This window comes from Saccopteryx bilineata, chromosome 7 (assembly GCF_036850765.1).
Source record: "Saccopteryx bilineata isolate mSacBil1 chromosome 7, mSacBil1_pri_phased_curated, whole genome shotgun sequence".
Taxonomy (NCBI): Eukaryota; Metazoa; Chordata; class Mammalia; order Chiroptera; family Emballonuridae; genus Saccopteryx; species Saccopteryx bilineata.
Window position 1 is genome coordinate 31,908,120 of NC_089496.1, and position 14,205 is coordinate 31,922,324.

At 37.1% G+C, this 14,205-nt stretch overlaps 1 protein-coding gene across 1 annotated transcript in view; it reads right to left on the reverse strand.

Annotated features, from left to right (window-relative positions):
- The window catches only part of THSD7A (thrombospondin type 1 domain containing 7A), a 399,875-nt gene that overhangs the window by 74,195 nt on the left and 311,475 nt on the right, over positions 1-14,205 (reverse strand). The window contains exons 8-9 of the mRNA XM_066238339.1: positions 9,842-10,076; positions 5,322-5,437 (exon numbers count right to left, since the gene is read on the reverse strand). Of these exons, the coding sequence (XP_066094436.1) occupies positions 5,322-5,437; positions 9,842-10,076 (351 nt within the window). The remainder of the gene's footprint in view (positions 1-5,321; positions 5,438-9,841; positions 10,077-14,205) is intronic.

The following is a 14,205-nucleotide window of genomic DNA, read 5'->3' on the forward strand; positions in this document are numbered from 1 at the left end:
ATTAGATCTCATGTTTGCTCATCTTCTATCTCTTCCTACAAAGCCTCCTTCACGTTCTTTGCAGTGGAAGCTGATGCTACCTAGACACCTTCCCGTCTTTTTTCCTCCTTTACCTTTAAAATTCTCCAACTCCTCGGAAGCCCCTAACATCAACTTTACCGTGAACTATCAACTTTGCAGCAGCCATCTATCAACACGTCACTAATTAACAACTCTAGCATGTCCCTTACTGTAATCCTTTCCCCTCCTCTAGCCTTGTCACCCCTTTGGTGGCTTTGGCATCCACATGGTTATTGTATCCAAGGCCCTGTACTCTGCATTACTGTACTTCCTCACCTCTCCAGTGACCTTTTCCCACACCTCACATCAATTACCTGCTCTTCTGTTCACCACATGATGGTTTTATTATGATCACTACCTGTATACTCTCATCTTTAAACATTTTACTTTCTGGTCACACTCCTCCTAATCTTTCAGATCACTTACTTTAGTTCTCATCTTACTCAAATTCTTCAAACTCAAAATGGCCAATCCAATGTTCACATCACTTTTTCAGTATCTATCATGACCTTGGTTCCATCCCGATCCAAATTAGATCCCATACTCTGCTATTATTACAAGTACTCCCTTGGAAACACCTTTGACTCCCTCTTACCCTCTCCCTTGCTTGTATTTTCTGACAAAGTTCCAACCTTAATCTAAACCCGGTTATTTTCCTGTACTTAGGCAACTGAAGATGACCACAGCCGGAGAAACATGGACAATTGGATTGAAAAATCCCTTTCTACAGACATGACTAAATGGGCACTCCATGTTGCCTACAACTTCTATTACACAGTATTAATTTGCCCATCTTTGCACTCTCCACAATGAAATACATCTTCTCTTTATTCAGAACTCTTCATCCTTCATACTCACTGAGAGATTAGAATAATTATTAAATGCTTTGAGTGTCTTGAACTGCCAGAATGTAAACTTCCTGAGAGCAGGAACATTAGTTTCTCTGTTTACTGCTATAGTCTTTTTACCTTTTTATTTAACATTGTGTCTGGCACATTACAGTTATGTGAAACATTTTTTGTAGAATGAAAAAGTTAAGGATTTTAAAAAAATAACATATATAATATGAATCATTTAAAAATAATTTAACAGTAAATTTACCAGAAGATCCTCAATAAATAATAATAAATTTCTATAGTAAGTTTGTCTTTACCACGGTCTAAATACTTTTCCCAAATGGATACATAATTAGAGCTCTAAGAAAGACTGCTTTGAGCATGTCAAATTAAAGCATTTACTAGATGCTGACCATATACAGTGTCTAATGTCTTTACTACAGGAATTTATAGTCACCACAGACTAGACAACAAGTAATATATCAATTGGATCAGAGCTCACAAAGCAAAGAGAACTTTAATATATATTATTTCATTTGCATCATAGGACAACTCACAGAAGTTATAATCATGACTTGGAGAGCTAATGTATCCTGCCTAAGGTGACTTTACTGCTAAGTGGCCAAGATGGATGTCTAAACCAGATTTGCTGATTCAAAGTACAGTCATTCCATTATATTATAAAACCCACTCCTCATTTCTATGTTCAAAAACTGAAAATTGTGTCTCTCTAATTCTAATTTAGTCCTTCATAACCCACCTCTATTCTATTTCCCAATTTCACATCTCAACTTTTCCCCACACACTAAGCTCCATGGGCTGGTTCCCGTTCTCTTCTTAAATAATGCCTCTTCCTTGTTGTCATCTAAGACTTTTCCTGATGCCTTTGATCCTTACTTTGCATTCTCTTACATGTTCTCTTCTTCAAAAAAATCTCTACTACCGTCTTTGTACCAACATTTTCCCTAATATTTGCTTCCACACTGGTGTTTCCCTTTCCTTCCTGGAGTTCTTTCTGTTTTACTGCTAAATCTTATTACTGACTCCTGTAAATCCTAAATTATATAATTTATGTAGAAGAATTCTATATTTTAAATGATAGCAAAAGCTTTGAAGTCAGGGACAGTGTCTTCTTTACAAGGCCATCGATGTGCTATTGATATACAGAAATCAAAATAAAAAGTTAGTAAGTATTTATGCATATAGTACAGATGAGTATTAATTTAAGTAATACATGCATAGTATTTTTTTGTGTGACAGAGACAGAAGGAGAGACAGAGGAAGGGACAGATAAGGATAGACAGATAGGAAGGGAGAGACATGAGAAGCATCAATTCTTCGTTGTGGCATCTTAGTTGTTCATTGATTGCTTTCTCATATGTGCCTTGACTGGAGGGCTACAGCAGAGTGAGTGACTGCTTGCTCAAGCCAGCAACCTTGGGTTCAAGCTAGTGAGCTGTGCTTAAACTGATTGAGCCTGCTCTCAAGCCAGTGACATTGGGGTTTCAAACCTGGGTTCTCTATGTCCCAGTCTGATGCTTTATCCACCTCGCTACTGCCTGGTCAGGATATGTGCATAGCATTCACAATATATTTGCTCTATCCTTTATATGCTAGCATTTTCTAAAAGTGCCTTATTTAAGTTATCACAATTTGTCTTATAATATTTTAAAATTTTACATATGGTCAAATAAATCTCTTTCTTAGTACTATAAAATCATTAGCAAAGATCAAAATAAATTTTTGATTATTAATTTTTTAATTTGTTATTTAATTTTTAATTATAGTTTTTTTTTCTTTTTCTTTTTTCTGAAGCTGGAAACAGGGAGAGACAGTCAGACAGACTCCTGCATGCGCCCGACCGGGATCCACCCGGCACGCCCACCAGGGGCGGTGCTCTGCCCCCCAGGGGGCGATGCTCTGCCCATCCTGGGCGTCGCCATATTGCGACCAGAGCCACTCTAGCGCCTGAGGCAGAGGCCATAGAGCCATGCCCAGCGCCCGGGCCATCTTTGCTCCAATGGAGCCTTGGCTGCGGGAGGGGAAGAGAGAGACAGAGAGTAAAGTGCGGCGGAGGGGTGGAGAAGCAAATGGGCGCTTCTCCTATGTGCCCTGGCCGGGAATCGAACCCGGGTCCTCCGCACGCTAGGCCGACGCTCTACCACTGAGCCAACCAGCCAGGGCCTAATTATAGTTTTTTATGACTAAGTTACATCTATTATTTTTTTCCTTCCCAGTCATATATTATGCATAATGAGATAACAAACACAGATTCAAGAACTTACAAAAGAAAATTTATAGGTTACTAAACTTGTTCCTAATTCCTGAATACATTCCAATATTCCAAATTATTTTCAAATGACAATCTAAATAAATGCATCATTATACTTGATTCCTCATTTTTATGAGTGATTATATGAGAGTTAATTTAATGGAATCTCTTCTTTTTTTTTTTACTTTATTTCCTTTAAATACTTAGACCAAGTCCACTTTTATTTTAAATACTTGACCCAATATAAGAAAACACTCAATATAAGGAAAAGGGAAAGTTTTTTCCCCCACTTTCAAAAACTTCACTTAAAAATGTGAAATTTGTGTTAGATTATTAATCACACAGTTATAATATAACTGCATAAGTTTTGGAATTATTAGTACATGATCTTATCTTATGCTAACACAAAACATCAAATATAAAAATATCAAGAATAAAATTTCCAAGCATATGAATTTCATGTAATAAATAACCTTTTTATTGTAGTGCTGAATAACCAACAATTCCCACAGAAATATTAACTTATTAGAAGGTATTATTCTATTGCTAATTATGACCAAACCAAAGGATAACATATGGTGAGGTTTTAAGAATATAAGAGGATAAGAGAAGAAAATCTGGAAAAACAAGTCAGAAAGTGACATTGCTTTATTAGTAATATTAATGCAATTATGCAATTAGCATTTTTTAAAAGTTAATTCCAACTTCTTTTATTTAAAAAGCTTTTTTAGATGCCTTAGAAGACTTATAAAAATAAAAATTTTCTATTCTTGGTCACTTTGTAGTTTAATTTTATTTAATAATTCAATACTTAAACTAGAAAAAGCATCAAGAGGAACTCATGTTTTAACTATATAAAATTACAGTTATGCTGTAAAAATTTCGGTATCAAATATATAATCTCATATAATATCTTAAGGATTTAAATAGTTTTTGATAACTTAAAATATGTTAAACTAGAAGTTGATTCTTAATTAAATGTCTCTAGTGAGGATCAAGAATCAAAAATAAAAGAAAAGCATAAAAGGAATTTAAGAAGAACTATCTTTGTTGGGAGAGTAAAATAAAGAAATAGGAGACAGTGACATTGGTGACATTAAGAGAAAACTTGCTCAGTTGGTGCAGAAGTCACCTTGAGGACATTGATATCTTTCTCAGTAGCAGTGAGAAAGAACCTACCCTTGAGGGTAAAGAATTAACAAAGTATCTGCCATGATATTAAAGAGTCTGTCTGTAATAAAAGGAAAAACAAAATGAGAACAAATCCTTATCTTGTAAATGCCTCATAGCACGTTAGGAGTTGGCAGAGGAAGAATTTAACCATTTTTCTCTCTCCTTTATCCCTGTCCTGGGGGTGACATAATTGAATCTGTAGTGAATCTGGTGCCATGGCTATTTCTTGCTCATAAGCTGGTCAGAAGCTATGAGTCCTGATAAGATCACTATATACTCTTATTGCAATACATAAAGCCACTGTACTTTCTTTGATAATTAATGCTAAAGGAAACATTAATATAATAGCAACTAGAATCCTTTCATTTGGATTTTTCTTTCTTTCTTTTTTTTTTTTTTTTTTTGTATTTTTCCAAATCTGGAAACAGGGAAGTAGTCAGACAGACTCCCGCATGCACCCAACCAGGATCCACCCGGCATGCCCACCAGGGGGCAATGCTCTGCCCCTTTGGGGTGTCACTCTGCCGCAACCAGAGCCATTCTAGCGCCTGAGGCAGAGGCCACAGAGCCATCCTCAGCGCCCGGGCAAACTTTGCTCCAATGGAGCCTTGGCTGCGGGAGGGGAAGAGAGAGAGAGGAAGGAGAGGGGGAGGGGTGGAGAAGCAGATGGGTGCTTCTCCTGTGTGCCCTGGCCAGGAATTGAACCTGGGCCTCGTGCATGCCAGGCCGACGCTCTACCACTGAGCCAACCGGCCAGGGCCTCACTTTGATTTATATCATAAAGTTTTAAGTCAGTTTTGGCATGAAATTCATTTGTCTAGTACTCTAAAGCTATATTTTTTTTCTAAAAGGAAACCAGTTCATGTCGAACCAGGATTACACAGCCCCATGTAAGAATCACAAACCATGTTGAGCCAGAACTGGGAGGTGCTGGTGAGTGGTTTTCTAGGGGAACAGCCTCCAAAACCTGCAGACCATACCTTCTTTACATGAGGAAGGGCACGATGTCCAGTCACTGTAGGGGCTCACGATACAGTCCTTCCTACACGGAAGCAGACAGGGCCTCACTGTTTCGGGACGAAGGCTTTCAGGACACCTAGAAAGAGCACAGGGAAATTACTGGGCCTCTGTAGTGTTCCTGAAAACCAGGTAACTTAATATTAGAACTTTCATTGCTAAAATTGCTAAACAGTCACCAGTCTGTGCTACTTAACTTTGTAGAGTCTTGCTTCGGACAAAAACTATACAACTAGATTCTTCCAAAATGGACCTCAGTAAAGCTTCCCAAAACAGGATGTGTCATTTTAATAACAGCAGTTGTGCTATCTAAAACAACATGTAGCAATTATACCTTATTCCCTTATAATAAAAATCTCCTCATTAATAAATTTTATTTTCTAACATGCTTTTAAAAAATTTGTGGAAAAACAAATCACCAATTTAAGGACCCAATTTTACATCTTTCTATAACTAAATAGGCTTAGTGCTGATGATAAATTTTCAGGTTATTCTGCACTTTATTTTTACAAAGTATATAGGACATAACATAAAATTATAATGGAGTATATTTCATGCACAGTACATGTGCAAAAACAAAGCTGTATTTATAGCTATATATTTAATAATAAGAAAATAATAAAAGAGCATAGGTGATTATGATAAACAATTTTTGCTTTATTCCCTGTTTCATTTAATGTCTTTTTTCTTCCATTACAGTCCTCATTTCAAATTATGCAATTTAAATATTTTAAATACTTTTATAAATAACAATAATTTTTGAAACTAAAAGAGTAAATATAAGTAATAAAAATAGTAATTTAACAAATAAAATATGTATTCTTGAAATAAATTATGGTAAAATTAAATCAATATTTTTAAAGACACAGCAAAATAAACTATTAGAAACACAAGAGAAAAACAATGACAAAACACTGAAATGGCTTACATTGTATTAGGTTTCACTTCCTAAATGATAATTATAGGGAGCTGATGTATAAGTTTTAAATATATTGTCCTGTTTATTGTGTACTTACTATTTGATTTTTAAATTTCCCAATCATCGTATGCACCTTTACAAGCTAACTCTAGTACTGCTAGTAGTCAAATATTGGCCATGAGCATTGACATTAGAAAATGATGTATACTAGGACAGTAAAATATAATAACATAATTCATATAACTAAATGTAACTTAGTGTTATGATTCCTAGGAAAGACTCTTTTGAGGTCATGCAAATCATTAACAAATAAGCAAAGAGGCTGAACAAACAACAAACTAGTAAAACTGTGGATGAAATAACTTGGGAAATTAGTGAAGTATGGAATTTCAAAATATTCCTCATGGGAGATGGCAAATTTTTATGTAGGTCAAGATAAACTGTGTTTTAACAAGTAAGTTTAGCAGGTTTCCAAAACTGAACTAGGAGTCAAAAAACAACATCATTAATCTCTTTCCTGTAATTTCTTTATAGGCCTGGCTGATGCTTTATCTTGTATTATAATGATTTATCTACATGTTCTATCTCATACAGAAATATTATGTTCTATTCAATTATACAGATGCAAGTTTTCCTCTCTCTGTAACACTAGAGTTTATTCAGAAGTGAATTTAAAAAACATATTGGATTCAGCATTTCAGAAAGAAATAAATCTCCTTGGTTTATGTTATGAAGAAGCTTATGTTTTCCTAATTGATATGACTACTCAAAGTCAGTGGATGACATATTTAGCTAGCTGTGAATCACAGAAGTTAAATTAGTGCTACAACTGAGAAAATAAATCATTGGAATTATAATTTAATCTTCACTTTTAACCAGGAATCATTATATGGCAAAACCCCATATATAATCCTGCAAATGCTTTGGAACTATGAAATTATTGATTAGTAATTATTATTGGAAGCACACTTTTTCAATGAGGTAATTTTATAATGTAAACCATGGGAAAGCATTATTCAATTGCATGCTCTTCAAATTTTAGCCCTGAATAAATCAGTAAAATTTATAATGTTATCATTGACAACCTCTAAATTTTGTTTTAGATTAGAAATATTCACAGCAAGATACTGGCTAACTGTGGAGAACAAAATTACTAACAATGAAGCCATTAAATGAACACAGAGATAAATTATACAGCCTAGATTACATCCAATAAAATAAATTCACACTTCCTTTGGTGAGGCAATTGCTTTAGTCAACATGCTTCTTTTCTCTTTTGTGCTGTTTGTATTTAGAGTTTATGGTTTAAATCAAGGAATTGATTTCCCCCCAAATCTTATTCAAGGTCAAATTAAACAGATGTGATAGGAGTTGAAGTTTGCTACTCGGAGGACAGATAAGATCGATAACATTGATTTTACCATTGCACAGTAATCTGTTTTATTAAGAGGAGTTTAAAACAAGGTTTCTATTTGCATCTCTGTTTCAAATGCCTAGTATTGAAAAGCGTTCATGCAGTTTAACCTAGCATTTAGGCATAAGGGCTGTAACATTTGCTTCTGAATTTACAGTATTTGCTTACTTTTCCTGAACTTTAAGGGCAAAGTAAATCCATTTCACTTAACAAATCTATCCATGTATCCAGGTCCCTGCAATAAAGGCTGCAAGGGCAAAGCATATTTTTAATGGATTATTGTGGTGGTCCGACATGGGGCTTCAGGTTACCCTCCCTGTGAAATGATTTAATGTCATTAATCCAGCAGGGTTTTTGTCACACATATGTACATTCACTGGTCAGCAAAAGATTTTGTAGTTTGCATAAGTGAGGAAAATATCAAGCGCAACATTTGAAAGGTGATTAACTGTAAAACAGGAAGCGAGTGAGCTGACTCGTAGAAGCTCAGCAGAGCACCCACTATCCTGTGCCGTGACGGGTTGGTCAGGTCAGAACCCTTTGCAGTGAACATCTCTACCTCTGTGCTTGTCCCAGCAGGACCTACAATCCTCCAGGGCTTGGAATTTCTACTCTTGTGATTATTGCTATTGAATTTTAATACACTGTACATTAATTTTCTTTGTTAGATTCATCACAAATTTAGCATCATTTCTATTAAAATATTGGTTTGGGGCTACCCATTAAGCAAGTGGAATAGTTTCTCAATTAAGTCAATTTCTTTTGCCATATGTTTTCTAATATGTTTCCTGATTTCAAAGTATACAAAGTATGGGGCAAAATACTACTAATGTCTGGAATGCAGGCCAGGTGAAAACAACGCATAATGGGTTGCTTACTAATACCCTGGGGGTTTTCATATCATATATTAGGTACATTATTATCATTTCCCTAAAACATCACCCATGACAAAATTAGTGATAAGAATATTTAAAGAAAATTCTTATACATAAAAATATATGCTTGATGATGACCTCAGAGTAATGGCGGGGTAGGAAGCGATACCGATAAATCTCCCCCAAAACTCAACAAGATCTTAAAATCTCAAATTTTTAAGAGAAAATAACAATTTCTAAGATTTATTAAGTGCTTCCATTACCATTATTTCTTTTCATTAAATCCTTTCCATAAACTCTGAAAACTGAGGCCAGAATGTTAAGTAGAATGCTTATGATCACATATAATATTTAAGCAGTTGGCCAAGTAGTTGAAATTTATGAAGCCATTTTTTTTATACCAATGCAAACGTGACTGGTTTTGCTTCCAATGTTTCACATGAACTAAGATAATCTGAATTTTAAAAGATCAGTGCTGTCTAAATCTCAAAAGATAAACGGTTTTATTTTCCCCTGAAAGGATTCTATTTTTAGAATTGATTTCTTAATTATCCCTGAGAATGATTAGCCCTCTTAGGTCATGACTTGTTTTTGTCTGTACTTCTCACAAGGCTCGTAGAGGATGCCAACTCTCCTGTCCTTCGTCCTCCCCTCTAGCGAATGGCTTGCCTCGTTATTACTCTGTTCGCAACCACAGTACGAAACTGATGCTTTTCTATGTATCCTAACATGCATCCTATCTCAAGGCTCCCTCTTGGATGTAAATATCTTACTCGTTTAATGATGAAGAGATGGAATAAGTTCGGCCTCGGTATTTTTGATATAATATTTTCTAGGGGAAATGAAAGGCAGAGCACAGGAAGCTACTGGCCAATTAAACTAGGCTGTCACTCTCCATATAGCCTGTGGGTGTCGGGGAGGTCATGGATGACCTCCACTGCTAGGACTTTGTGTGCTGTCACTATTGATCAGCCAGGCCTAGAGCAAGCACTTCGCTCACTGCCTCCCTAGCTTCATAAAAGCAGAAAGGGCTACTATAAAACTGAAAGTAGGTATCGCACAGAAAGATTTCTACAGAATTTATGGATCCCTGGTACAAGACTCTGAAACGGTTCTGACTTTATCAGCAGCTGACGTTCAAAACAAACAAATCTTACTCTTAAGGACAGGTATGACAAGCATCACAATGTTCCATTGCATGACGCAGGCGAAGCCTGAGCCAATCCCCTGCATGGCTGGCCACAGGATTTACTGCTGACATTCTAGAGCCCTTACTTTTTGGGTCCCACTTGGCCCACATTGACCCGCACACAGATGACTTTTCTTGTCTGCATGCCCACAGAGCAAGAGGCCTCCCTGTTCCAAGCTGTGGTTGTGTTGAAGGACGATACTGAGGTATCCTCGATGCACTGGCCCCAGGGGCCCGTTTGCCAGTGATACACCGTACAGGGATGCTCATTACAGCTGCGCACCTCTTGCAATGCACTTGTATTTGGACAGTGAGTTCCACCTATAAAAATGGACATCAGTGGATTAGGTATGTTGCCAGCAGAAACCTTATCATTTTCTGTCTCTCGAAATTAGCAATAACAATAATACTGGTTATGTGTTAGCACAGCACATTGGTAGGAAGGCAAATTACACATTAATCTTACCTCATTCGGTGTGTTTTGGCTTAAAACTTAAACTATGTGATGTATGTGAAATGTTTTGGGGGACTACAACGGACCTCGGAGAGAGAGGTCACTGTTCTCCAGAGAAGCTGAAAATGAGGTACAAATAAAGCCTGTGTGATTTCTGACCAGGAGAAATCTGGGCATGGAGATTCTGTGGATGGAGAAAGCACAGTGTGTTTTCAAATGCTATCCTCCCAAATCAAAAGTTTGAATTACAGCTTTTAAAGTGCTACTTATTTTAATCTATTAAGCTTTAGGGTAGTTAGAAACAGGGGTTTTACAATCAATTAATGCTCACTGATCTCCCAGAGCATTACTGGAAAAGCCATGCCATAATGGTAATCTTAGATTTCTTCAAATATAAGATGTCATTGGCTGTGAGGTATACTATCACGGCATGTATCCCAACGAAAGAGAAATGGCTGCAAATTAAACTATTATACCATGTTTTTCTTTTACTAACTCTAATTTTTATTGTATGCCTATTGAAATAGCTTGGCATATGACTCATGTACATAGTTTTTAAGAAACAGATACTTTGGTATATAATAAAAGAATAGGTATTCCTAAAACTTCTTTTTTTTTTTTTTTTTTTGCATTTTTCTGAAGCTGGAAACAGGGAGAGACATTCAGACAGACTCCCGCATGCGCCCGACTGGGATCCACCCAGCACGCCCACCATGGGGCGATGCTCTGCCCACCAGGGTGCAATGCTCTGCCCATCCTGGGCGTCGCCATGTTGCGACCAGAGCCACTCTAGCGCCTGAAGCAGAGGCCACAGAGCCATCTCCAGCGCCCGGGCCATCTTTGCTCCAATGGAGCCTTGGCTGTGGGAGGGGAAGAGAGAGACAGAGAGGAAGGTGTGGCGGAGGGGTGGAGAAGCAAATGGGCGATTCTCCTGTGTGCCCTGGCCGGGAATCGAACCCGGGTCCTCCGCACGCTAGGCCGACGCTCTACCGCTGAGCCAACTGGCCAGGGCCCCTAAAACTTCTTTACATTCACTGTCCAGGTCTTTTGAGTCACTGTTCAGCTCTCACTCATCAAAGTTTGTATTCTCCTACACAGCATTATCTTTGTGTCATGAAAACTAGTGATGATGCTGGACTTCTTAAAAATAAAAGTGCTCCCCTGTTGTCTCAGGGTTTTCTTTCAAGATAGTGGTACCATCTCTAAGATTTGATGCTGTGACATTCATAATGGCACCAGAAGATGTCAATGAAAAGTTTAAGCAAGGAACTGAAGAAGGGTTTATTGTCCTTTCTCAAATAGTCCTTAGTTGTTTTGTTTTGTTTTGTTTTTTTAGGGGGCAGAAATATTACAGGACTGCTAATGCAATGAAATTATATGCACTATCAATGACAACAATGTTATAATTGCTGCTTTGCCACAGTGGTTTTAAAATGTGTACACTGTAAAATGCAATAATTACAGAGATACTAAAAGGTAAAACAAATGTGTCTTTTAATCAACAGAATATGATTATGCAAACTTTTTGTTAAGTGCTAGTTCTATTGGAAATACTTTGTAAGTGGGACTTCATTTTATATCCGGTACTGATTTACAAGTTAAAAATTATAAAGTAGATGAGTACAGACTGCTTAAATGATGTAACCACAGTAACAGCTAGGAGTTTATGGAGGCCAGTTTCTTACCACTATCCTATTTATAATTTCAATTACAAAAATATAAAGGAGAACGTTTGAGAAATTTACTGCTTACTTTATTGACAGTTTGATCTATTCACACTTTTGCAGCTTCTGGATTTCATCTTAGGAACTGAATATAACTGGTTGTTAACATGGGATCCTGGGTGTTCGTTACAAAAATTTATGATAACGAAAGACATATTGAGTGTAAGAAGAGGTGTATTTTAGATATTAGGAAAGTAAATTTTAAAAAGTGAAAAATATGAAATAGTGATTCAGTATTGAGTGACTCTAACATGGAAGGTGACTCCAAAAGTTTGAGATTTGGGAAAAGTCATAAACAAAACCACAAATCCACACCCTGAGCTGATCTTCAGGTGCCACTACACTGTCATGAGTAAGACCATGCCTCTATTCAGCAAGTAAATCAGTAGGCAATTTAAGTGAGAATTTAACTGCAATTTAGAATCATTTATGCAGTGTCAAAGATAGGCTCAAGATCAGAATAACCCACATTAAACAGCATTTCATGAATGTCCCATGCTTCATGAAGGTGAAAATATCTGTCTTAGCTCATATCCTCCATCACAAAGCCCAGAGACCCTGGCAGCCTCTGAAAATAAGTTTAGGATTTGAATAGGAACGAATTTTGAAACACACTCTTTGGGTTAGCAGTAAGTAAAGGAGTGTTCTTATTACCCATTCCCTGAGGCTCTAGATTTACCCAATCTTATTTCTCAGACACATACATATGAATTATATACTATAAAAATTTTACATATATTAACCACATATTTATTTATTCAACCAAACATTCATATTTAATAGCAAAATAACTGATCTACAAAAGATGTGCTTCCTTACCTCATTTTCACTGTGAGTAGTACATATGGTGTTTAAACTGTAAATTTAAAACACTGGATTGTTTTTGACATTGAAATTAACTGGTTGCCTTTGGAAAAACTGATAAGGAAAAACCTTCCATGATGTCAGGAACTGAAGGATAGCTGTTAAGTTTACAGACATAAAGACTATTTATTTCCTTGGCCCAATCCAGATTTAAAGCATATCAGCAATTCTGGTCTGACGCCAGGGTACTTGGACAGATAAGCCCCAATGTGGTTTTGATTATAATGACTGTAAAGCCAAGGGCTGCTGCCATCGTGGCCACACACATTCACATGCAGGTTCTCATTAGATTCAGACAGACGGTAAAGAAACAGTGGAGCCAAAAAATGGTGGGCCATCCCTTTGTTAAAGTCTCGCACCGGCCGACAAGCAAACACACAGGGAAAACACTTCCCTCTTCATTCATTCAGAGCTCACAAAGTCCTGACACATTCTCCAGTTCCACAACCAGAAAAATCTTCTCCGGTTTCTCCTAGAATCAAAGGCCCCACCAGTCTCAGCAGAGCTCGCAAAAGCTCCTCACCTCTGTTCCCTATCTCCTTCTTCAAGCTTTCTGCACAAACTGGCTTCTTCTTCAGTCCCCTGCATTCTCTCTCTCTCTTTTCATTACTTGCTGACTTGAAATCCCCTCCTCCAGTGAACATTAGCAAGACAATGACCCTTCCCAAGCAGGAAGGTAATTTGCAATTTTACAGATCACATAACTGGCGCTGCCCAGTGCCATTTTTTCACACTAAAAGTGAGCAAACTCAAAAAATACAAAATTTACAAACTCATTTGCCCAACAATGACAATGGGGCAATTTCAAAAGCATGGCTTACAGCAATCAGTCATTGCAGCACTGTCATGTTGTTTTGGGAATAATTTTATGATGGAAAATTTGATAGATATAATATTGCATTTATTTATTATTCATGGGAAAATCTAATTCCAGACATCTTGAAATATTTCCATTGTACTGGGGAAATTAGGAAACATCACCCATGACAAAATTAGTGATAAGAATATTTAAAGAAAATTCTTATACATAAAAATATATGCTTGATGATGACGTCAGAGTAATGGCGGGGTAGGAAGCGATACCGATAAATCTCCCCCAAAACTCAACAAGATCTTCAACCAGAAACAGAAAAACCTATACTTGGAGCCTCCAGATGCTTCGCAATACACCCAAAGGTATGGTCGAGTGAAAAATTGGCTAAATATATAACCAAACCCTGAAAGAAATAGGGAGTAAGAAATGCTCCGCCTTCCTCACTAACCTAAACAGGGCGGCTTTCTCTGGTAACTGTGAATATAGAAACTGAGGCGGGCAAAGGGAGTGAATAGATCCAGGCCGCCGCGGCACAAACGGCCGAACCAGGCTGTGGCACGGAGATCCAAGCCGAGGAAAATCTGATCCTGTGGC